Consider the following 25,000-nt stretch of genomic DNA (forward strand, 5'->3'; position numbering starts at 1 on the left):
CCCCTGATACAGCTAGATAATGCAACCCCCCCTCACCACCCCATGTAAACCCCCTGATACAGCTAGATAATGCAACCCCCCTCACCACCCCATGTAAACCCCCTGATACAGCTAGATAATGCAACCCCCCCCTCACCACCCCATGTAAACCCCTGATACAGCTAGATAATGCAACCCCCCCCTCACCACCCCATGTAAACACCCCTGATACAGCTAGATAATGCAACCCCCCCTCACCACCCCATGTAAACCCCCTGATACAGCTAGATAATGCAACCCCCCCTCACCACCCCATGTAAACCCCCCTGATACAGCTAGATAATGCAACCCCCCCCTCACCACCCCATGTAAACCCCCTGATACAGCTAGATAATGCAACCCCCCCTCACCACCCCATGTAAACCCCCTGATACAGCTAGATAATGCAACCCCCCTCACCACCCCATGTAAACACCCTGATACAGCTAGATAATGCAACCCCCCCCTCACCACCCCAGGTAAACCCCCCTGATACAGCTAGATAATGCAACCCCCCCCTCACCACCCCATGTAAACCCCCTGATACAGCTAGATAATGCAACCCCCCTCACCACCCCATGTAAACCCCCTGATACAGCTAGATAATGCAACCCCCCCTCACCACCCCAGGTAAACCCCCTGATACAGCTAGATAATGCAACCCCCCCTCACCACCCCAGGTAAACCCCCTGATACAGCTAGATAATGCAACCCCCCCTCACCACCCCAGGTAAACCCCCTGATACAGCTAGATAATGCAACCCCCCCCTCACCACCCCAGGTAAACCCCCTGATACAGCTAGATAATGCAACCCCCCCTCACCACCCCATGTAAACCCCCTGATACAGCTAGATAATGCAACCCCCTCACCACCCCATGTAAACCCCCTGATACAGCTAGATAATGCAACCCCCCCTCACCACCCCATGTAAACCCCCTGATACAGCTAGATAATGCAACCCCCCCTCACCACCCCAGGTAAACCCCCTGATACAACTAGATAATGCAACCCCCCCTCACCACCCCATGTAAACCCCCTGATACAGCTAGATACTGCAAACCCCCCCTCACCACCCCAGGTAAACCCCCTGATACAGCTAGATAATGCAACCCCCCCTCACCACCCCTGGTAAACCCCCTGATACAGCTAGATAATGCAACCCCCCCTCACCACCCCAGGTAAACCCCCTGATACAGCTAGATAATGCAACCCCCCTCACCCCCCCCAGGTAAACCCCCTGATACAACTAGATAATGCAACCCCCCCTCACCACCCCAGGTAAACCCCCTGATACAACTAGATAATGCAACCCCCCCCTCACCACTCCAGGTAAACCCCCTGATACAGCTAGATAATGCAACCCCCCTCACCACCCCATGTAAACCCCCTGATACAACTAGATAATGCAACCCCCCCCTCACCACCCCTGGTAAACCCCCTGATACAGCTAGATAATGCAACCCCCCCCTCACCACCCCTGGTAAACCCCCTGATACAGCTAGATAATGCAACCCCCTCACCACCCCATGTAAACCCCCTGATACAGCTAGATAATGCAACCCCCCCTCACCACCCCAGGTAAACCCCCTGATACAGCTAGATAATGCAACCCCCCCCTCACCACCCCATGTAAACCCCCTGATACAGCTAGATAATGCAACCCCCTCACCACCCCATGTAAACCCCCTGATACAGCTAGATAATGCAACCCCCCCTCACCACCCCAGGTAAACCCCCTGATACAGCTAGATAATGCAACCCCCCCTCACCACCCCAGGTAAACCCCCTGATACAGCTAGATAATGCAACCCCCCCTCACCACCCCAGGTAAACCCCCTCGATACAGCTAGATAATGCAACCCCCCCCTCACCACCCCAGGTAAACCCCCTGATACAGCTAGATAATGCAACCCCCCCTCACCACCCCAGGTAAACCCCCTGATACAGCTAGATAATGCAACCCCCCCTCACCACCCCATGTAAACCCCCTGATACAGCTAGATAATGCAACCCCCTCACCACCCCAGGTAAACCCCCTGATACAACTAGATAATGCAACCCCCTCACCACCCCATGTAAACCCCCTGATACAGCTAGATAATGCAACCCCCCCTCACCACCCCATGTAAACCCCCTGATACAGCTAGATAATGCAACCCCCCTCACCACCCCATGTAAACCCCCTGATACAGCTAGATAATGCAACCCCCTCACCCACCCCATGTAAACCCCCTGATACAGCTAGATAATGCAACCCCCTCACCACCCCATGTAAACCCCCTGATACAGCTAGATAATGCAACCCCCCCCTCACCACCCCATGTAAACCCCCTGATACAGCTAGATAATGCAACCCCCTCACCACCCCATGTAAACCCCCTGATACAGCTAGATAATGCAACCCCCCCTCACCACCCCAGGTAAACCCCCTGATACAGCTAGATAATGCAACCCCCTCACCACCCCATGTAAACCCCCTGATACAACTAGATAATGCAACCCCCTCACCACCCCAGGTAAACCCCCCTGATACAGCTAGATAATGCAACCCCCCCTCACCACCCCAGGTAAACCCCCTGATACAGCTAGATAATGCAACCCCCCCCTCACCACCCCAGGTAAACCCCCCTGATACAACTAGATAATGCAACCCCCCCTCACCACCCCAGGTAAACCCCCTGATACAACTAGATAATGCAACCCCCCCCTCACCACCCCTGGTAAACCCCCCTGTTACAGCTAGATAATGCAACCCCCTCACCACCCCAGGTAAACCCCCCTGATACAGCTAGATAATGCAACACCCCCACCACCCCTGGTAAACCCCCTGATACAGCTAGATAATGCAACCCCCCCCTCACCACCCCAGGTAAACCCCCTGTTACAGCTAGATAATGCAACCCCCCCCTCACCACCCCATGTAAACCCCCTGATACAACTAGATAATGCAACCCCCCCTCACCACCCCAGGTAAACCCCCTGATACAGCTAGATAATGCAACCCCCCCCTCACCACCCCAGGTAAACCCCCTCGATACAGATAGATAATGCAACCCCCACCACCCCTGGTAACCGCTCAATACAGATAGATAATGCAACCCCCCCACCACCCCTGGTAATTGCTCAATACAGATAGATAATGCAACCCCCTCACCACCCCTGGTAATTGCCTGATACAGATAGATAATGCAACCCCCCCACCACCCCTGGTAATTGCCTGATACAGCTAGATAATGCAACCCCCCCTCACCACCCCAGGTAAACCCCCTGATACAGCTAGATAATGCAACCCCCCCCTCACCACCCCATGTAAACCCCCTGATACAACTAGATAATGCAACCCCCCCTCACCACCCCAGGTAAACCCCCTGATACAACTAGATAATGCAACCCCCCCCTCACCACCCCTGGTAAACCCCCTGTTACAGCTAGATAATGCAACCCCCCCTCACCACCCCAGGTAAACCCCCTGATACAACTAGATAATGCAACCCCCCCTCACCACCCCAGGTAAACCCCCTGATACAGCTAGATAATGCAACCCCCCCTCACCACCCCAGGTAAACCCCCCTGTTACAGCTAGATAATGCAACCCCCCTCACCACCCCAGGTAAACCCCCTGATACAGCTAGATAATGCAACCCCCCCTCACCACCCCAGGTAAACCCCCTGATACAGCTAGATAATGCAACCCCCCCCTCACCACCCCTGGTAAACCCCCTGATACAGCTAGATAATGCAACCCCCCCTCACCACCCCAGGTAAACCCCCTGTTACAGCTAGATAATGCAACCCCCCCCTCACCACCCCTGGTAAACCCCTTGATACAGCTAGATAATGCAACCCCCCCCTCACCACCCCTGGTAAACCCCCTGATACAGCTAGATAATGCAACCCCCCCTCACCACCCCTGGTAAACCCCCTGATACAGCTAGATAATGCAACCCCCCCTCACCACCCCAGGTAAACCCCCCTGATACAGCTAGATAATGCAACCCCCTCACCACCCCATGTAAACCCCCTGATACAGCTAGATAATGCAACCCCCCCCTCACCACCCCATGTAAACCCCCTGATACAGCTAGATAATGCAACCCCCCCTCACCACCCCAGGTAAACCCCCTCGATACAGATAGATAATGCAACCCCCACCACCCCTGGTAACCGCTCAATACAGATAGATAATGCAACCCCCCCACCACCCCTGGTAATTGCTCAATACAGATAGATAATGCAACCCCCTCACCACCCCTGGTAATTGCCTGATACAGATAGATAATGCAACACCCCCACCACCCCTGGTAATTGCCTGATACAGATAGATAATGCAACACCCCCACCACCCCTGGTAATTGCCTGATACAACTAGATAATGCAACACCCCCACCACCCCTGGTAATTGCCTGATACAGATAGATAATGCAACCCCCACCACCCTGGTAACCGCCCGATACAGCTACATAATGCAACCACCCCTGGTAACTGCCCGATACAGCTACATAATGCAACCACCCCTGGTAACTGCCCGATACAGCTAGATAATGAAACACCCCCACCACCCCTGGTAACCACGCGATACAGCTAGATAATGCAACACCCCCACCACCCCTGGTAACCGCCCGATACAGCTAGATAATGCAACCCCCCCCACCCCTGGTAACCACCCTATACAGCTAGATAATGCAACACCCCCACCACCCCTGGTAACCGCCCGATACAGCTAGATAATGCAACACCCCCACCACCCCTGGTAACTGCCCTATACAGCTAGATAATGCAACACCCCCACCACCCCTGGTAACCGCCCGATACAGCTAGATAATGCAACCAGCCCTGGTAACCACCCGATACAGCTAGATAATGCAACACCCTCACCACCCCTGGTAACCGCCCGATACAGCTAGATAATGCAACCAGCCCTGGTAACCACCCGATACAGCTAGATAATGCAACACCCCCACCACCCCTGGTAACCGCTCGATACAGCTAGATAATGCAACCCCCTCACCACCCCTGGTAACCGCCCGATACAGCTAGATAATGCAACACCCCCACCACCCCTGGTAACTGCCCGATACAACTAGATAATGCAACACCCCCACCACCCCTGGTAACCGCCTGATACAGCTAGCTAATGCAACCCCCCCTCACCACCCCTGGTAACCGCCCGATACAGCTAGATAATGCAACACCCCCACCACCCCTGGTAACTGCCCGATACAACTAGATAATGCAACACCCCCACCACCCCTGGTAACCGCCTGATACAGCTAGCTAATGCAACCCCCCCCTCACCACCCCTGGTAACCGCCCGATACAGCTAGATAATGCAACACCCCCACCACCCCTGGTAACTGCCCGATACAACTAGATAATGCAACCCCCACCACCCCTGGTAACCGCTCGATACAGCTAGATAATGCAACCCCCTCACCACCCCTGGTAACCGCCCGATACAGCTAGATAATGCAACACCCCCACCACCCCTGGTAACTGCCCGATACAACTAGATAATGCAACACCCCCACCACCCCTGGTAACTGCCCGATACAACTAGATAATGCAACACCCCCACCACCCCTGGTAACTGCCCGATACAACTAGATAATGCAACACCCCCACCACCCCTGGTAACTGCCCGATACAACTAGATAATGCAACACCCCCACCACCCCTGGTAACTGCCCGATACAGATAGATAATGCAACCAGCCCTGGTAACTGCCCGATACAGATAGATAATGCAACACCCCCACCACCCCTGGTAACTGCCCGATACAGCTAGATAATGCAACCCCCACCACCCCTGGTAATTGCCCGATACAGCTAGATAATGCAACCCCCACCACCCCTGGTAACTGCCCGATACAGCTAGATAATGCAACACCCCCACCACCCCTGGTAACTGCCCGATACAGCTAGATAATGCAACCAGCCCTGGTAACCACCCCTGGTAACCGCCTGATACAGCTAGATAATGCAACACCCCCACCACCCCTGGTAACTGCCTGATACAGCTAGATAATGCAACCAGCCCTGGTAACCACCCCTGGTAACCGCCTGATACAGCTAGATAATGCAACCAGCCCTGGTAACCGCCTGATACAGCTAGATAATGCAACACCCCCACCACCCCTGGTAACCGCCCGATACAGATAGATAATGCAACTCCCCTACCCTGGTAACTGCCCGATACAGCTAGATAATGCAACCCCCACCACCCCTGGTAACTGCCCGATACAGCTAGATAATGCAATCCCCACCACCCCTGGTAACCGCCCGATACAGCTAGATAATGCAACCAGCCCTGGTAACCGCTCGATACAGCTAGATAATGCAACCAGCCCTGGTAACCACCCAATACAGATAGATAATGCAACACCCCCACCACCCCTGGTAACCGCTGGATACAGCTAGATAATGCAACACCCCCACCACCCCTGGTAACCGCCCGATACAGCTAGATAATGCAACCCCCACCACCCCTGGTAACTGCCCGATACAGCTAGATAATGCAACCAGCCCTGGTAACCACCCGATACAGCTAGATAATGAAACCAGCCCTGGTAACCACCCGATACAGCTAGATAATGCAACCCCCACCACCTCAGGTAAACCCCCTGATACAGATAGATAATGCAACCCCACTACCACCCCTGGTGACCCCCCGATACAGCTAGCTAATGCAACCCCCTCACCACCGCTGGTAACCGCTCGATACAGCTAGATAATGCAACCCCCACCACCCCTGGTAACCGCTCGATACAGCTAGATAATGCAACCCCCTCACCACCGCTGGTAACCGCTCGATACAGCTAGATAATGCAACCCCCACCACCCCTGGTAATTGCCTGATACAGATAGATAATGCAACCCCCACCACCCCTGGTAACTGCCCGATACAGATAGATAATGCAACTCCCCTACCCTGGTAACCGCTCGATACAGCTAGATAATGCAACACCCCCACCACCCCTGGTAACCGCCCGATACAGATAGATAATGCAACCCCCCCCACCCCTGGTAACTGCCCGATACAGATAGATAATGCAACCCCCCCCCACCCCTGGTAACTGCCCGATACAGATAGATAATGCAACTCCCCTACCCTGGTAACCGCCTGATACAGCTAGATAATGCAACACCCCCACCACCCCTGGTAACAGCCCGATACAGCTAGATAATGCAACACCCCCACCACCCCTGGTAACCGCCCGATACAGCTAGATAATGCAACACCCCCACCACCCCTGGTAACCGCCCGATACAACTATGTAACGGTACCAACAGGAAACCAAGTGTTAACACCAGGGAACAATGTCCTGCATAGGGAATCAGCAATTCACAACCCAGCCAGTTTTCAGGTTTAAAACAGAATGTCTTTTATTAAGGCTCATATGCCCAGTATTTATGCAGGTCTGACCCCCCAGAAGGGGGGTTGAAAGAATGTTGTACATTAGATGGAGGGAACACGCCCTTTTACATGATACAATAGAATACCTTGCTCAAGCTGATAACAATTTAAACACAAACACACACTTGGCTTTCCTTATCATCTAGGGTCTGCTCTCTGAGGTTGATTAAACAATGGACTGTGTATCAATAACATTAATGACAGTGCACAATAGCTGAGGCTAAAGCTGAACACAGTTAACTCCTTCAGTGGTGACAGAAGGGTCTGTCACATCTACATAGCACAATATACAGCCTATAGACAACCTTTCTTACGTTATAGTCCAGAAGTGGCTAGGTTTGCCACAAGCTAGATAATGCAACCCCCGCCACCCCTGGTAACTGCCCGATACAGATAGATAATGCAACCAGCTGTGGTAACCACCCGATACAGCAAGATAATGCAACCCCCACCACCCCTGGTAATTGCCCGATACAGCTAGATAATGCAACCAGCTGTGGTAACCACCCGATACAGCTAGATAATGCAACCCCCACCACCCCTGGTAATTGCCCGATACAGCTAGATAATGCAACCCCCACCACCCCTGGTAATTGCCCGATACAGCTAGATAATGCAACCCCCCCCACAACCCCTGGTAATTGCCCGATACAGCTAGATAATGCAACCCCCACCACCCCTGGTAATTGCCCGATACAGCTAGATAATGCAACCCCCTCACCACCCCTGGTAATTGCCCGATACAGCTAGATAATGCAACCCCCCCCACAACCCCTGGTAACTGCCCGATACAGCTAGATAATGCAACCCCCACCACCCCTGGTAATTGCCCGATACAGCTAGATAATGCAACCAGCTGTGGTAACCACCCGATACAGCTAGATAATGCAACACCCCCCCCACCCCTGGTAACCGCCCGATACAGCTAGATAATGCAACACCCCCACCACCCCTGGTAACTGCCCGATACAACTAGATAATGCAACCCCCACCACCCCTGGTAACCGCCCGATACAACTAGATAATGCAACACCCCCACCACCCCTGGTAACCGCCCGATACAGCTAGATAATGCAACACCCCCACCACCCCTGGTAATTGCCCGATACAGATAGATAATGTAACACCCACCACCCCTGGTAACTGCCCGATACAGATAGATAATGCAACACCCACCACCCCTGGTAACCGCTCGATACAGATAGATAATGCAACACCCCTACCCTGGTAACCGCTCGATACAGATAGATAATGCAACACCCCTACCCTGGTAACCACCCTATACAGCTAGATAATGCAACCAGCCCTGGTAACCGCCAGATACAGCTAGATAATGCAACACCCCCACCACCCCTGGTAATTGCCCGATACAGCTAGATAATGCAACACCCCCACCACCCCTGGTAACTGCCCGATACAGCTAGATAATGCAACACCCCCACCACCCCTGGTAACTGCCCGATACAGCTAGATAATGCAACACCCCCACCACCCCTGGTAACCGCCCGATACAGCTAGATAATGCAACACCCCCACCACCCCTGGTAACCGCCCGATACAGCTAGATAATGCAACACCCCCACCACCCCTGGTAACTGCCCGATACAGATAGATAATGCAACCCCCCCACCACCCCTGGTAATTGCCCGATACAGCTAGATAATGCAACACCCCCACCACCCCTGGTAACTGCCCGATACAGCTAGATAATGCAACACCCCCACCACCCCTGGTAACCGCCCGATACAGCTAGATAATGCAACCCCCCCCACCCCTGGTAACCACCCTATACAGCTAGATAATGCAACACCCCCACCACCCCTGGTAATTGCCCGATACAGCTAGATAATGCAACCAGCCCTGGTAACCACCCGATACAGCTAGATAATGCAACCCCCCCACCACCCCTGGTAATTGCCCGATACAGCTAGATAATGCAACCAGCCCTGGTAACCACCCGATACAGCTAGATAATGCAACCCCCCCACCACCCCTGGTAACCGCCTGATACAGCTAGATAATGCAACCTTCCACCACCCCTGGTAACCGCCTGATACAGCTAGATAATGCAACCCCCCCACCACCCCTGGTAACCACCCGATACAGCTAGATAATGCAACCCCCCCACCACCCCTGGTAACCACCCGATACAGCTAGATAATGCAACACCCCCACCACCCCTGGTAACCACCCGATACAGATAGATAATGCAACACCCCCACCACCCCTGGTAACCGCCCGATACAGCTAGATAATGCAACCCCCCCCACCACCCCTGGTAACTGCCCGATACAACTAGATAATGCAACACCCCCACCACCCCTGGTAACCACCCGATACAGCTAGATAATGCAACACCCCCACCACCCCTGGTAGCCACCCGATACAGCTAGATAATGCAACCCCCACCACCCCTGGTAACCGCCCGATACAGCTAGATAATGCAACCAGCCCTGGTAACCACCCGATACAGCTAGATAATGCAACCCCCCCACCACCCCTGGTAACCACCCGATACAGCTAGATAATGCAACCCCCCCACCACCCCTGGTAACCGCCCGATACAGCTAGATAATGCAACCCCCCCACCACCCCTGGTAACCACCCGATACAGCTAGATAATGCAACCCCCACCACCCCTGGTAACCGCCCGATACAGCTAGATAATGCAACCAGCCCTGGTAACCACCCGATACAGCTAGATAATGCAACACCCACCACCCCTGGTAACCGCCTGATACAGCTAGATAATGCAACCCCCTCACCACCCCTGGTAACCGCCTGATACAGCTAGATAATGCAACCCCCTCACCACCCCATGTAAACCCCCTGATACAGCTAGATAATGCAACCAGCCCTGGTAACCACCCGATACAGCTAGATAATGCAACACCCCCACCACCCCTGGTAATTGCCTGATACAGCTAGATAATGCAACCCCCCCCACCCCTGGTAACCACCCGATACAGCTAGATAATGCAACACCCCCACCACCCCTGGTAATTGCCCGATACAGCTAGATAATGCAACCAGCTGTGGTAACCACCCGATACAGCTAGATTATGCAACACCCCCACCACCCCTGGTAACTGCCCGATACAGCTAGATAATGCAACCCCCCCCCCACAACCCCTGGTAACTGCCCGATACAGCTAGATAATGCAACCAGCCCTGGTAACCACCCGATACAGCTAGATAATGCAACCCCCCCCCACAACCCCTGGTAACTGCCCGATACAGCTAGATAATGCAACCTCCACTACCCCTGGTAACCGCCCGATACAGATAGATAATGCAACTCCCCTACCCTGGTAACTGCCCGATACAGCTAGATAATGCAACCAGCCCTGGTAACCGCCCGATACAGCTAGATAATGCAACCCCCACCACCCCTGGTAACTGCCCGATACAGCTAGATAATGCAACACCCCCACCACCCCTGGTAACTGCCCGATACAGCTAGATAATGAAACACCCCCACAACCCCTGGTAATTGCCTGATACAGCTAGATAATGCAACCAGCCCTGGTAACCACCCGATACAGCTAGATAATGCAACCCCCACCATCCCCTGGTGACCCCCCTGATACAGCTAGATAATGCAAGTAGCAATATGTCTAACTTAAATCAGACTTCCAATGATTATCCAACCAATGATCAACATCCAGTTTATGATAGGAATTTTTCCACACATAGACCATCATCTATGACACAATCAAGACCTAGGTCAGATGAACAGCTTTTCAAACAACCCTCCACATTGTCCATGACTGAGCCTTGTAGAGGTGATAATTATGATAACCAGTCTTTTTTAGACAGGCGCCCCAAACCCAGATACCATCAACCGAAAATAGAAGAGTTTATGGAACCCCTGGTAATAAATACACCCAACCAAAGGGGGAAAAGGTCCCACGAAGACGTGGAAAGAGAGGAAGAAAATCAACCATCAAAGAGGATAGATTACAGAGATTAGCTAGTGGTATTTTTAACCGCTCTTCACATACACTCACTAAAGATAAAATCAGGGTTCTAGGCAAAGGCCTACAAATTAGACCTTCTAATAGTCACAACATGTTTGAATTGTATGTAGATGTCAACAGATTTGTTCGTAAATTGTCCCTTCAGAAGTATTTTGCAGAAAAGAAACTAAATTCGGATATGTGTCCTATTGGACACAAGGATATCTTCTAATATAATCTATCATGAGCCTGAGAATTTTACAGATCAACTGTTAGATGATTATATACATTCCGATCTTAAATCTAAATCGATTTTTTCCCATATACTAAATAACAATACATATATACAATTATTTAAAGAGTATATATCAGAAGATTTTTAATGACTTCAGAAAAAGATCCATCGTAATGCATTTCATTTAAATCTTAAAGAAAGAAATGCATTAAAATCATTAAGAAATAATCAAGTGCTGGTAATAAGCCAGGCTGATAAAGGAGGTGGCATAATACTACAAGATCTTTCTGACTACTTGTTGGAGGCCAACAAAATACTTGGTGATATAAATTACTATAAGAAATTATCATCTGATCCAACTGAAAAATATCTAAAAATATTGAAAGGAATTGTAAATTTTGGTGACCAAGAAGGTATTCTCACAAAAGCTGAAAGAGATTACCTGATCCCTCAGAAACCCAACTGTGCTTTTTATTACCATTTACCCAAGGTAGATAAAAATGCACAGTGTCCCCCTGGTAGACCGATTATTGCGGGGATTGGGAGTCTAACAGATAATATGTCAGCATACGTTGATTACTTTCTACAACGCTATCACCTAGATTTAGAGTTTTGTGGGTAAAGACCTGTGTAGCTAACGCAGCTTTTTTTCCTACCGCTGCTCAATAAATAGATATATTGAGAAAGGATATCCAGAATATGTCATTCAAACAGCTTATGAACGTGCAAAAAACGATGATAGAAAATCCTATTTTGGACGAAAATCCAAAAGTGATATTAATAATGATTATAAAGCCAATTCCACTTTTATTACCCAATATAACACTAACTATAAGAAGATTAAAAATATTGTGGAGAAACATTGGATGCACCTTTAGGAGAGCACCTACTATAAAAAATTATTTGGCACCTAGCAAAGTGGTTGTTCATAGAACCAAGGTTATGAACCAACATAAGAAACAATTAGTTAAGGCTGGTATGACTAGGAAGGGGGTCTTTAAATGCAGTTTAATCAATTGCAATATGTGTAAATATATTAATCCTAGATGTAATGCCTTTTATTCCCATACTACGTGATTTATCAATCTATATTGTGCATATCCACATATGTGGTTTATTTACTCACCTGTAAATTTTGTGGGATTCAATATGTAGGTCGCATCTGCAGATTGATTAGGAACAGATGGAATGAACATTTTAGGAATATGAAGAATAATATTAGGAATCAGTGTATCTAGACACTGTCATCTGAATCATCATGGTTTCCTCAACACTTTTATTATTTGCCCTATTGAATCTATTCCACCTTCTCACCTATATAATAGATTTACCCGATTAAGACAGAGGGAAACATTTTGGATCTACAAATTGCAGACCTTGTTTCCCGCTGGTCTCAACATGAATATGGATCTTGCTGCCTTCTGATTATTGATTTTGTTGCTTTTTATAGCTATATATATCTATTTATATTTTCAATTATTGTGCAATATGATTATGTTGTGGGTTGGTTAGCTACTATACAGGTATCCCATATGTATTAGCTATTAGTTGTTATTGCATTTATGGGTGTTAACACTATTATAGATTGGGCACTTTAATTATATATAGGATATATTAGGTTTGCGGTTATATATTCTGTCATACTTTAGTTCTCCACCTGATAATATGAGGGCTCCTTCGCATCCCTCTTCATCTAATTTTTGATATGTGGCCTATTTTTCACATATCTGTTTGTTTTTGTTTATAATGTAGGTTGCGGTTTTCATGGAGATGTTATCCAACTTTATATATTTATTGTCACTCCATGATTTTATTATTTGTTGTTATTTCTACTACATATTTTATATTTTTTATTTATATGGGTACTGTTTATATATACAATCTTGACATCGCACACTGATTGTACATCTAATGATGGTGTATTTTGGGGCTTAAATAAACTTGTTCCCATGTATTTTATTCATTCTATTTATTATTTTATTCATTCTATTTATTATTTTATTCCTTTATTGGATTTGACCTGCAGAAAATGATTATTTTGGTTTGTATATGTCTGTTTTGTATATGATCTTTGGTCATATAGGCCCCCGCTATGTGGCTTTATTTATTGGCATAATTCCGTTATGAAATGATCACGTGTTATTTGAGCCTTGTTTGGAGCTCTACATCTACGTTTAGTCCATCTGTTATTATACTGGTGTTTGGACATTTGATATTATATTAGTGCCTTAGGCTATCGAGATTATATATCACTTTTTATTTCTCTTGTGGCGATGTGACTACACTGCATGTAGATCGCAGAGGATTGGCTGATGGAGGCCAGCTGATAGTGACGTAAAAGTCACACCCCCTTGTTACTAATAGACTGAGAACCATAGGAGGTTCCAACACATAAACGATGACGATAGCACTCACACCTCCTATAGATGATTGGCTGATAGCCTATGTAGTTTTTCGCTGGTTGGTAGCTTATTTTGCTAGATTTGATGATCGCCGCGATATTGTGTAAGTATTAGTTGATGCGGCTACTGGTCAACTATGAATAGGTCCTACAACCCCTGTTTATGAATATATTGATAACTTTAGGAGGATTATCCACATTTGACAATTAGGACAGTAACCACACCTCCAACGGATGATTGGTTGGTTGATATGTAAACAGATTCGATGATTACTATGATTTTGTGTAATTTTGGTGCCACTAGTAGTTGGTTGATTACTCTATACAGACTCGATGACTACTATGATATTGGAGGTATTATTAGTATACATATAAGAGGTTGGACTTAGAATATAAGTGATAATCATATTTTATAGAGGGAGCTGGCTTTTTAACTAACATGTACGATTACGATCACACCTTATGAGTACTTCTAATAATTATGTCACATTACAGCTTTGTGCAAAGGGCAGTCAGACTACAATCACACATATTTAGATAGTTTAAGGAAATGTACGATATTGTTGTAGGTTTGTCCAATAAGCTTGTCAGACTAAGGAAGGAATAGATCCTTAGACCTCCCACGGTTGCTAAGCAGGATATGGCAACAATCACACAGGACTCAGCCACGCCTCTAAGCTTTCAACCACTCACACTGAAATCAGCTGTGTCAGCTTGTGGGTGGATAGCCTAAGCCCAGTTATGATTGGATATGTTGTTGTATATAGTGTAGCAGTTTGTGTATTGTTTTATACAGCCTGATGAAACCGTGCTGTGACACGGAGAAACGCGTTGCTTTTTAAACTTGTTTTAAATAAAACCTTTTTTTTTTATTGAGGGCAAAGAGTGTACAATGTATATAGACATATCACAAGATAATATTCATCAATCCTAACAAAAGTAAATATGTTGAGTTATAGTCCTCATTTTTCTTCCCCCAATAGGATATATTTAGGTCACTCTTGGGCCTTTTCAAGTGATGTTGATACAGTCTAGGGGAGGTTGTAAGAATCCGCATCCTACTAAAATAAAAACGTTGCAGAAGTGATATAAACCAATTATAATCCGGATACTGAGGCCAGAGCTGAACATAATAAATACTCAAAACGTGACGACACAAACCGCTAACCGTGGAGCAGTTATAATATATAGTAATAAAACTCACTGTTATAGAGTAGTAGCAAAAAACATTAAACTACACATGTAAACTGTTTTTTTGTTGTTGAAATAAGTAATGCGTACTCACAGTCGTGAAGGCTAATTCTATGGGCTTAATCCGGAAGCATAAGATGAATTTCCTTATTTACAAGGTGAGTCAGAAGGAAAAGGGTGATTAACTATAGGTAAGTAGCTATGCTAATAAATTATATATCTATCCCATGGTCCCGGCCGCAGACCACAAGACAAGGCAACCTCAGTGTATCTGCGCCACCATCTAACTTGGCCTACCATATGTGTTAATGCCCCCCCCCCCCCTCTGTGTAACTTGAATAATGTTGTGTCCAGGGGTCCCCACTATCCCCCTGGCCACACCACTGTCTACCTAATATAAAAGAGAAGAGGGGCACATTGCTAGACAACTATATTTGTATGCCAAATTATAACAGCAGCCGATATAAGTGTTTGTGTTATAAGCACCTTAATGGTAATTCTATTTTTCTCCACTCTTCCGTTGTGTATAAGTGACTGTGGTAATTCTATATCCAGAGGGATTCAACTGAATAGTATTTAACATAACATTGCTACTCGAACAACCCCTGAACCTCATGTGCATATATAACAACATTTCAAGACAGAATAAAACTTTAATGTTTAAGCAATGCCAAGACTAAGATACTTAGCTAAGGTCCCAATATTCTCCATTCTATTTGCTCTATGCAGAGTTTGCTAGTCTACCGCAATCACCCATGATGGGTGTCCCTTCTTAGATTTATTCTTGATGCGGTCAGTAGCAAGCTGATTTGCCCTCTGCATTATTTTATGGCGGCCATGACCTATCACAATGATTTTTGGGAGAACTCCAGAGCTCAAGAAGCTATATACCGCAGAGATCACAGTCCCCCCGGAGCTCCCCCCAGGACTCCAAGGCAAATCCGCTGATACCGGTTTGAGCCCGCTCTGGTGAAGAAGATTTGGTAGCATCAGACCATGGCCATAGCTGTGCCTCTTTTGGAACTGTTACTGCTGCGTCTTGTTACTTTCATGTTTTCTGGCGCCTTTTTGATTTGAGGGCTGCGCTGTAGTGGCGTATCCCTCTGCGTTGGGAGAATACAAGCTTTACTTGGGCTATTCCGATAGAGGCCGTCTATCAACCTGCTCCGATCCGTTAATCTTGGCAGAGGTAATCGGGTGTTATCCAGCTGCAGGGGCTCTCTATTTATCTGAATAATAGGAGCGGTGTCCCTCGTGGGCCCCATGTATGGTTCGGATCTCTGACCCATGGTTAGTTTTGTGATCTGCACTGGGTCCGTAGCTTCAGGTATTCTCGATATCAGGAATTGTAGCTCGCTCTCAGACAGTGCCTTCTCAATTAGCGGCTGAAATAGTTCCTCTAACCTGGCGAGAATTCCGTCCATTCTGTCAAGAAGAGGTTTGCTTTGTGTAGCAGCTGTAGGAAGCAGCATTTTGCTGCTGAGTAGTCCTCTGTCCACTGCAACTTTGTAGGAGATTGCAGGCAATGTAGTGTGTCAACACTAGGCAAAAGTGCAAACGGCTCTGGCCAAACACCCCAGAGAAATCTGGGGGGGGGAGACGTTGCCTGTAGAATCGCCGTCTCTACAGGCCTCAAAAGTCCTATTCCGGCCCTGAGATCATCAATACAGCAATCGTAATGTTTTTAGCTTGAGTAATCTTGTAAATACACGAATCCAGTCGTGTGAGCTCACGTTGCTGTAATTATTAAGCAATAACCGGCGAATTATAAGCCTTTCACCCGGAGCTCTAGAAACGTGCGACTGCTCAGAGTCGCTACTTGGACATGCCCTTCTTAAATAAAACCTTTTTATCAATTTATTCGCTGCTACACTGTATCATTCCTGGAGGACTAAGTACTACCATATTTACCACAGTGTATCCATTGGCTATATGATTGGCCATCTTTTATGATCAACTGGTTATCTCCCAAGTGATACCCTCTACGCCTGGACTCCCCCTGGTGGGAAAAGGTGTTTCGTGTCTACCTAAGGACTACAATCTCCTTCTTTGGGATTTTCCTGTATACTGCCTGAGTGTCTGCCGGACGACTTTTGATTCCGGTCTGCCCATATTGCACGAATGTGCATTACATCACGTGAGTAGCAATTTGGCTATATATATATATCTTTTGGATCCTTCTCGTATGACCTGCACTATGTGGCACCCTCTATGCTTTGCTTGCTAGGATCCCCACCATCCCTGGTGACCCCCCGATACAGCTAGATAATGCAACCCCTCCACGATCCCTGGTGAGCCCCCGATACAGCTAGATAATGCAACCCCTCCACGATCCCTGGTGAGCCCCCGATACAGCTAGATAATGCAACCCCTCCACGATCCCTGGTGAGCCCCCGATACAGCTAGATAATGCAACCCCTCCACGATCCCTGGTGAGCCCCCGATACAGCTAGATAATGCAACCCCTCCACGATCCCTGGTGAGCCCCCGATACAGCTAGATAATGCAACCCCTCCACGATCCCTGGTGAGCCCCCGATACAGCTAGATAATGCAACCCCTCCACGATCCCTGGTGAGCCCCCGATACAGCTAGATAATGCAACCCCTCCACGATCCCTGGTGAGCCCCCGATACAGCTAGATAATGCAACCCCTCCACGATCCCTGGTGACCCCCCGATACAGTTAGATAATGCAACCCCCTCACAACCTCAGGTAAACCCCCCAATACAGCTAATGCAACCCCCACCACCCCTTGTGACCCCCGATACAGCTAGATAATGCAATGCACCCACCAACCCTGGTAAATCCCCCAATACAAGTAGATAATGCAACCCCCGCACCCAAAATACGCAGAGCAAGATGAACCCCAAAGAACACGTCCCCAGTCACTGTAGTAAATATAAAGAAGAAAAATAAATCTCACCTCCTCATCAGATGAATCATGCTCATACTCGGTACTCATTCCAGGCTGTGTCTCTGCATGATGTTCCTCAGATGTTATTTGCTTTTTGTGTTTCTTGCTCTAAAAAGCAAAAAAAACTCAGGTAAATGCACCACTATATACAGCCCCTTTAACTGCAATAAAGTACCTTCAAAGTAAGTGAAGACAGGAGGGAGCTATGGGACATGGGGTCTGTCCCTCCCCTGCAGAGTGACACAGACAGGAGGGAGCTATAGAACATGGGTTCTGTCCCTCCCCTGCAGAGTGACACAGACAGGAGGGAGCTATAGAACATGGGGTCTGTCCCTCCCCTGCAGAGTGACACAGACAGGAGGGAGCTATAGGACATGGGGTCTGTCCCTCCCCTGCAGAGTGACACAGACAGGAGGGAGCTATAGGACATGGGGTCTGTCCCTCACCTGCAGATGACACAGACAGGAGGGAGCTATAGGACATGGGGTCTGTCCCTCACCTGCAGAGTGACACAGACAGGAGGGAGCTATAGGACATGGGGTCTGTCCCTCCGCTGCAGAGTGACACAGACAGGAGGGAGCTATAGGACATGGGGTCTGTCCCTCCCCTGTAGGTGACACAGACAGGAGGGAGCTATAGGACATGGGGTCTGTCCCTCCCCTGCAGGTGATACAGACAGGAGGGAGCTATAGGACATGGGGTCTGTCCCTCACCTGCAGAGTGACACAGACAGGAGGGAGCTATAGGACATGGGGTCTGTCCCTCACCTGCAGGTGACACAGACAGGAGGGAGCTATAGGACATGGGGTCTGTCCCTCACCTGCAGAGTGACACAGACAGGAGGGAGCTATAGGACATGGGGTCTGTCCCTCACCTGCAGAGTGACACAGACAGGAGGGAGCTATAGGACATGGGGTCTGTCCCTCCCCTGCAGGTGACACAGACAGGAGGGAGCTATAGGACATGGGGTCTGTCCCTCCCCTGCAGGTGATACAGACAGAAGGGAGCTATAGGACATGGGGTCTGTCCCTCACCTGCAGAGTGACACAGACAGGAGGGAGCTATAGGACATGGGGTCTGTCCCTCACCTGCAGAGTGACACAGACAGGAGGGAGCTATAGGACATGGGGTCTGTCCCTCACCTGCAGGTGACACAGACAGGAGGGAGCTATAGGACATGGGGTCTGTCCCTCACCTGCAGGTGATACAGACAGGAGGGAGCTATAGGACATGGGGTCTGTCCCTTTCCTCCAGTGTGACACAGACAGGAGGCAGCTATGGGACATGGGGTCTGTCCTTCCTCTGCAGGTGACACAGAAAGGAGGGAGCTATAGGACATGGGGTCTGTCCCTCCCCTGCAGGTGACACAGACAGGAGGGAGCTATAGGACATGGGACCTGTCACTCCCCTGCAGGTGACACAGACAGGAGGGAGCTATAGGACATGGGGTCTGTCCCTCCCCTGCAGGTGACACAGACGGGAGGGAGCTATAGGACATGGGGTCTGTCCCTTCCCTGCAGGGTGACCCCATGAGACAGACAGGAGGGAGCTATAGGACATGGGGTCTGTCCCTTCTCTGCAGGGTGACCCCATGAGACAGACAGGAGGGAGCTATAGGACATGGGTTCTGTCCCTCCCCTGCAGGTGACACAGACAGGAGAGAGCTATAGGACATGGGGTCTGTCCCTCCCCTGCAGGGTGACACAGACAGGAGGGAGCTATAGGACATGGGGTCTGTCCCTCCCCTGCAGGTGACACAGACAGGAAGGAGCTATAGGACATGGGGTCTGTCCCTCCCCTGCAGGGTGACACAGACAGGAGGGAGCTATAGGACATGGGGTCTGTCCCTCCCCTGCAGGTGACACAGACAGGAAGGAGCTATAGGACATGGGGTCTGTCCCTCACCTGCAGGTGACACAGACAGGAGGGAGCTATAGGACATGGGGTCTGTCCCTCACCTGCAGGTGATACAGACAGGAGGGAGCTATAGGACATGGGGTCTGTCCCTTTCCTCCAGTGTGACACAGACAGGAGGCAGCTATGGGACATGGGGTCTGTCCTTCCTCTGCAGGTGACACAGAAAGGAGGGAGCTATAGGACATGGGGTCTGTCCCTCCCCTGCAGGTGACACAGACAGGAGGGAGCTATAGGACATGGGACCTGTCACTCCCCTGCAGGTGACACAGACAGGAGGGAGCTATAGGACATGGGGTCTGTCCCTCCCCTGCAGGTGACACAGACGGGAGGGAGCTATAGGACATGGGGTCTGTCCCTTCCCTGCAGGGTGACCCCATGAGACAGACAGGAGGGAGCTATAGGACATGGGGTCTGTCCCTTCTCTGCAGGGTGACCCCATGAGACAGACAGGAGGGAGCTATAGGACATGGGTTCTGTCCCTCCCCTGCAGGTGACACAGACAGGAGAGAGCTATAGGACATGGGGTCTGTCCCTCCCCTGCAGGGTGACACAGACAGGAGGGAGCTATAGGACATGGGGTCTGTCCCTCCCCTGCAGGTGACACAGACAGGAAGGAGCTATAGGACATGGGGTCTGTCCCTCCCCTGCAGGTGACACAGACAGGAGGGAGCTATAGGACCTGTCACTCCCCTGCAGCATGACAATAATAATGGATAATCATGAAATGTTACCTTGCGAACAGGCTTTTTTCTTTCGGATGCTGGTACTTGCTTTGCTTTCTCTTCATCATTTTCATCTTCAGTGGTATCACTCCCAGAATCCTCCAGGCCTGAGAACTCACTCTCGTCTGTGTCAGTCAGGTCCTCACTCTCAGTATCACTTATGGTTTTGTTGTCACTGTTAATCAGCAAGTCCTAGGGATAGAGAGAAAAATCACTTAAATGAATAGAGTCAGCGCAAGGTCATTCAGTGACGAAAGTCTAGTAATGATAGAAATAGTCACTGTACTTATTTGATGTCTTGTCCACTTGTCAAGGCGGAGCCACACATGGGACATGGAGTCAGTCCCTCCCTTGCAGGTAACACAGACAGGAGGGAGCTATTGGACATGGGGTCTGTCCCTCCCTTGCAGGTAACACAAACAGGACGGAGCTATAGGACATGGGGTATGTCCCTCCCTTGCAGGTGACACAGACAGGAGGGAGCTATAGGAAATGAGGTCTGTCACTCCCCTGCATGTGACATAGACAGGAGGGAGCTATAGGACATGGGGTCTGTCCCTCCCCTGCAGGTGACACAGACAGGAGGGAGCTATAGGACATGGGACCTGTCACTCCCCTGCAGGTGACACAGACAGGAGGGAGCTATAGGACATGTGATCTGTCCCTCACCTGCAGCGTGACTACATGAGACAGACAGGAGGGAGCTATAGGACATGGGGTCTGTCCCTCACCTGCAGGTGACACAGACAGGAGGGAACTATAGGACATGGAGTCTGTCCCTCCCCTGCAGAGTGACTCCATGAGACAGACAGGAGGGAGCTATAGGACATGGGGTCTGTCCCTCCCTTGCAGGTGACACAGACAGGAGGGAGCTAAAGGATATGGGGTCTGTCCCTCACCTGCAGGGTGACCCCATGAGACAGACAGGAGGCTATAGGATATGGGGTCTGTCCCTCCCCTGCAGGTGACACAGACAGGAGGGAGCTATAGGACATGGGGTCTGTCCCTCCCCTGCAGGTGACACAGACAGGAGGGAGCTATAGGACATGGGGTCTGTCCCTCCCCTGCAGGTGACACAGACAGGAGGGAGCTATAGGACATGGGGTCTGTCCCTCCCCTGCAGGTGACACAGACAGGAGGGAGCTATAGGACATGGGGTCTGTCCCTCCCCTGCAGGTGACACAGACAGGAGGGAGCTATAGGACATGGGGTCTGTCCCTCCCCTGCAGGTGACACAGACAGGAGGGAGCTATAGGACATGGGGTCTGTCCCTCCCCTGCAGGTGACACAGACAGGAGGGAGCTATAGGACATGGGACCTGTCACTCCCCTGCAGGTGACACAGACAGGAGGGAGCTATAGGACATGGGACCTGTCACTCCCCTGCAGGTGACACATTAAGGAGGGAGCTATAGGACATGGGGTCTGTCCCTCACCTGCAGAGTGACTCCATGAGACAGACAGGAGGCTATAGGATATGGGGTCTGTCCCTCACTTGCAGATGACACAGACAGGAGGGAGCTATAGGACATGGGGTCTGTCCCTCACTTGCAGGTGACACAGACAGGAGGGAGCTATAGGACATGGGGTCTGTCCCTCACTTGCAGGTGACACAGACAGGAGGGAGCTATAGGACATGGGGTCTGTCCCTCACTTGCAGGTGACACAGACAGGAGGGAGCTATAGGACATGGGGTCTGTCCCTCACTTGCAGGTGACACAGACAGGAGGGAGCTATAGGACATGGGGTCTGTCCCTCACTTGCAGGTGACACAGACAGGAGGGAGCTATAGGACATGGGGTCTGTCCCTCACTTGCAGGTGACACAGACAGGAGGGAGCTATAGGACATGGGGTCTGTCCCTCACTTGCAGGTGACACAGACAGGAGGGAGCTATAGGACATGGGGTCTGTCCCTCACTTGCAGGTGACACAGACAGGAGGGAGCTATAGGACATGGGGTCTGTCCCTCCCCTGCAGGTGACACAGACAGGAGGGAGCTATAGGACATGGGGTCTGTCACTTCCCTGCAGGGTGACCCCATGAGACAGACAGGAGGGAGCTATAGGACATGGGGTCTGTCCCGGGCCCCCGGAGGTGACACAGACAGGAGGGAGCTATAGGACATGGGACCTGTCACTCCCCTGCAGGTGACACATTAAGGAGGGAGCTATAGGACATGGGGTCTGTCCCTCACCTGCAGAGTGACTCCATGAGACAGACAGGAGGCTATAGGATATGGGGTCTGTCCCTCACTTGCAGGTGACACAGACAGGAGGGAGCTATAGGACATGGGGTCTGTCCCTCACTTGCAGGTGACACAGACAGGAGGGAGCTATAGGACATGGGGTCTGTCCCTCCCCTGCAGGGTGACCCCATGAGACAGACAAGAGGGAGCTATAGGACATGGGTATCTGTCCCTCCCCTGCAGGTGACACAGACAGGAGGGAGCTATAGGACATGGGGTCTGTCCCTCACCTGCAGGTGACACAGACAGGAGGGAGCTATAGGACATGGGGTCTGTCCCTCACCTGCAGGTGACAAAGATAGGAGGGAGCTATAGGACATGGGGTCTGTCCCTCACCTGCAGGTGACAAAGATAGGAGGGAGCTATAGGACATGGTATCTGTCCCTCCCCTGCAGGGTGACCCCATGAGACAGACAGGAGGGAGCACTGTTGTGTAGCAGGGTTAGCCTTGATGAGTAAGCAGGTGCATGTCAAGTTCTGAGAATTAGACACTGGTCAATTTACAAAGATAGATTACATGAAAAGGGGCCAATTAAAGAAGAAAAATTATATTGCAAAGATGTTTCATTAACACATAACTAAACATTTAATTTAAAATCTCAAGGTGCAGGAATGTCTAGAATCAGATATATGAGGTTAGATAAGGATAACTCAGCTTCGAGTAGACGAAAGAGAGGGGCTAATATTAAAAAACCTTCAGAGATGTATCCACCGATGCTAATGATTACTCTCGTTGATCAAAGGTATATAATAAGCCTTATTCTAGACTACATAATATATATAGACTATATAATAAGCCTTATTCTAGACTACATAATATATAGACTATATAATAAGCCTTATTCTAGACTACATAATATATAGACTATATAATAAGCCTTATTCTAGACTGCATAATATATAGACTATATAATAAGCCTTATTCTAGACTATATAATATATAGACTATATAATAAGCCTTATTCTAGACTACATAATATATAGACTATATAATAAGTCTTATTCTAGACTACATAATATATAGACTATATAATAAGCCTTATTCTAGACTACATAATATATAGACTATATAATAAGTCTTATTCTAGACTACATAATATATAGACTATATAATAAGCCTTATTCTAGACTGCATAATATATAGACTATATAATAAGCCTTATTCTAGACTATATAATATATAGACTATATAATAAGCCTTATTCTAGACTACATAATATATAGACTATATAATAAGTCTTATTCTAGACTACATAATATATAGACTATATAATAAGCCTTATTCTAGACTACATAATATATAGACTATATAATAAGCCTTATTCTAGACTACATAATATATAGACTATATAATAAGCCTTATTCTAGACTATATAATATATAGAGACTATATAATAAGCCTTATTCTAGGGTCTAGAATCTAGACTACATAATATATAGACTATATAATGAGCCTTATTCTAGACTACATAATATATAGAGACTAGGGTTGCACCGATACCGATACTAGTATCGGTACCGATACCAAGTATTTGCATGAGTACTTGCACTCGTGTAAATGCACCGATACTTAAAGCGATACCTCCACTTCCTACCCATATGCTATCTTGTGACGTGCTTTCAAACTGCATGTTCCCATTTCATTTTAAGCTGGAGTGGAAACTAAACTAAAAATTGTTTACTATTGTTCTGCCAATACAAATTGTTGTTATTTGTATTATTGAAAGGTGAGATCACTGTACTGCGTTCAGACAAACCCCTGAAGTACTGGGCAGTTAATAAACTGAGATTTCTAGCACTGGCTAAAATGGCCCAAAAATATCTTTCTGCCCCATGCAGTAGTGTGGAAAGTTGAACCTCCTTACTGATAGCAAAAACAGACTTATAGCTGAACATGCAGAGATGCTTCTGTTCTGTTCCTTAAAAAGAACTTGCCACTAACTTTTGAAAAATTAGTCTAATTGCTAGATTGCCTTTTATA

At 48.7% G+C, this 25,000-nt stretch overlaps 1 protein-coding gene across 1 annotated transcript in view; it reads right to left on the reverse strand.

Annotated features, from left to right (window-relative positions):
* The window catches only part of BOP1 (BOP1 ribosomal biogenesis factor), a 192,127-nt gene that overhangs the window by 143,310 nt on the left and 23,817 nt on the right, over positions 1-25,000 (reverse strand). The window contains exons 2-3 of the mRNA XM_053715497.1: positions 20,784-20,966; positions 18,145-18,243 (exon numbers count right to left, since the gene is read on the reverse strand). Of these exons, the coding sequence (XP_053571472.1) occupies positions 18,145-18,243; positions 20,784-20,966 (282 nt within the window). The remainder of the gene's footprint in view (positions 1-18,144; positions 18,244-20,783; positions 20,967-25,000) is intronic.

This window comes from Bombina bombina, chromosome 5, assembly GCF_027579735.1.
Source record: "Bombina bombina isolate aBomBom1 chromosome 5, aBomBom1.pri, whole genome shotgun sequence".
Taxonomy (NCBI): domain Eukaryota; kingdom Metazoa; phylum Chordata; class Amphibia; order Anura; family Bombinatoridae; genus Bombina; species Bombina bombina.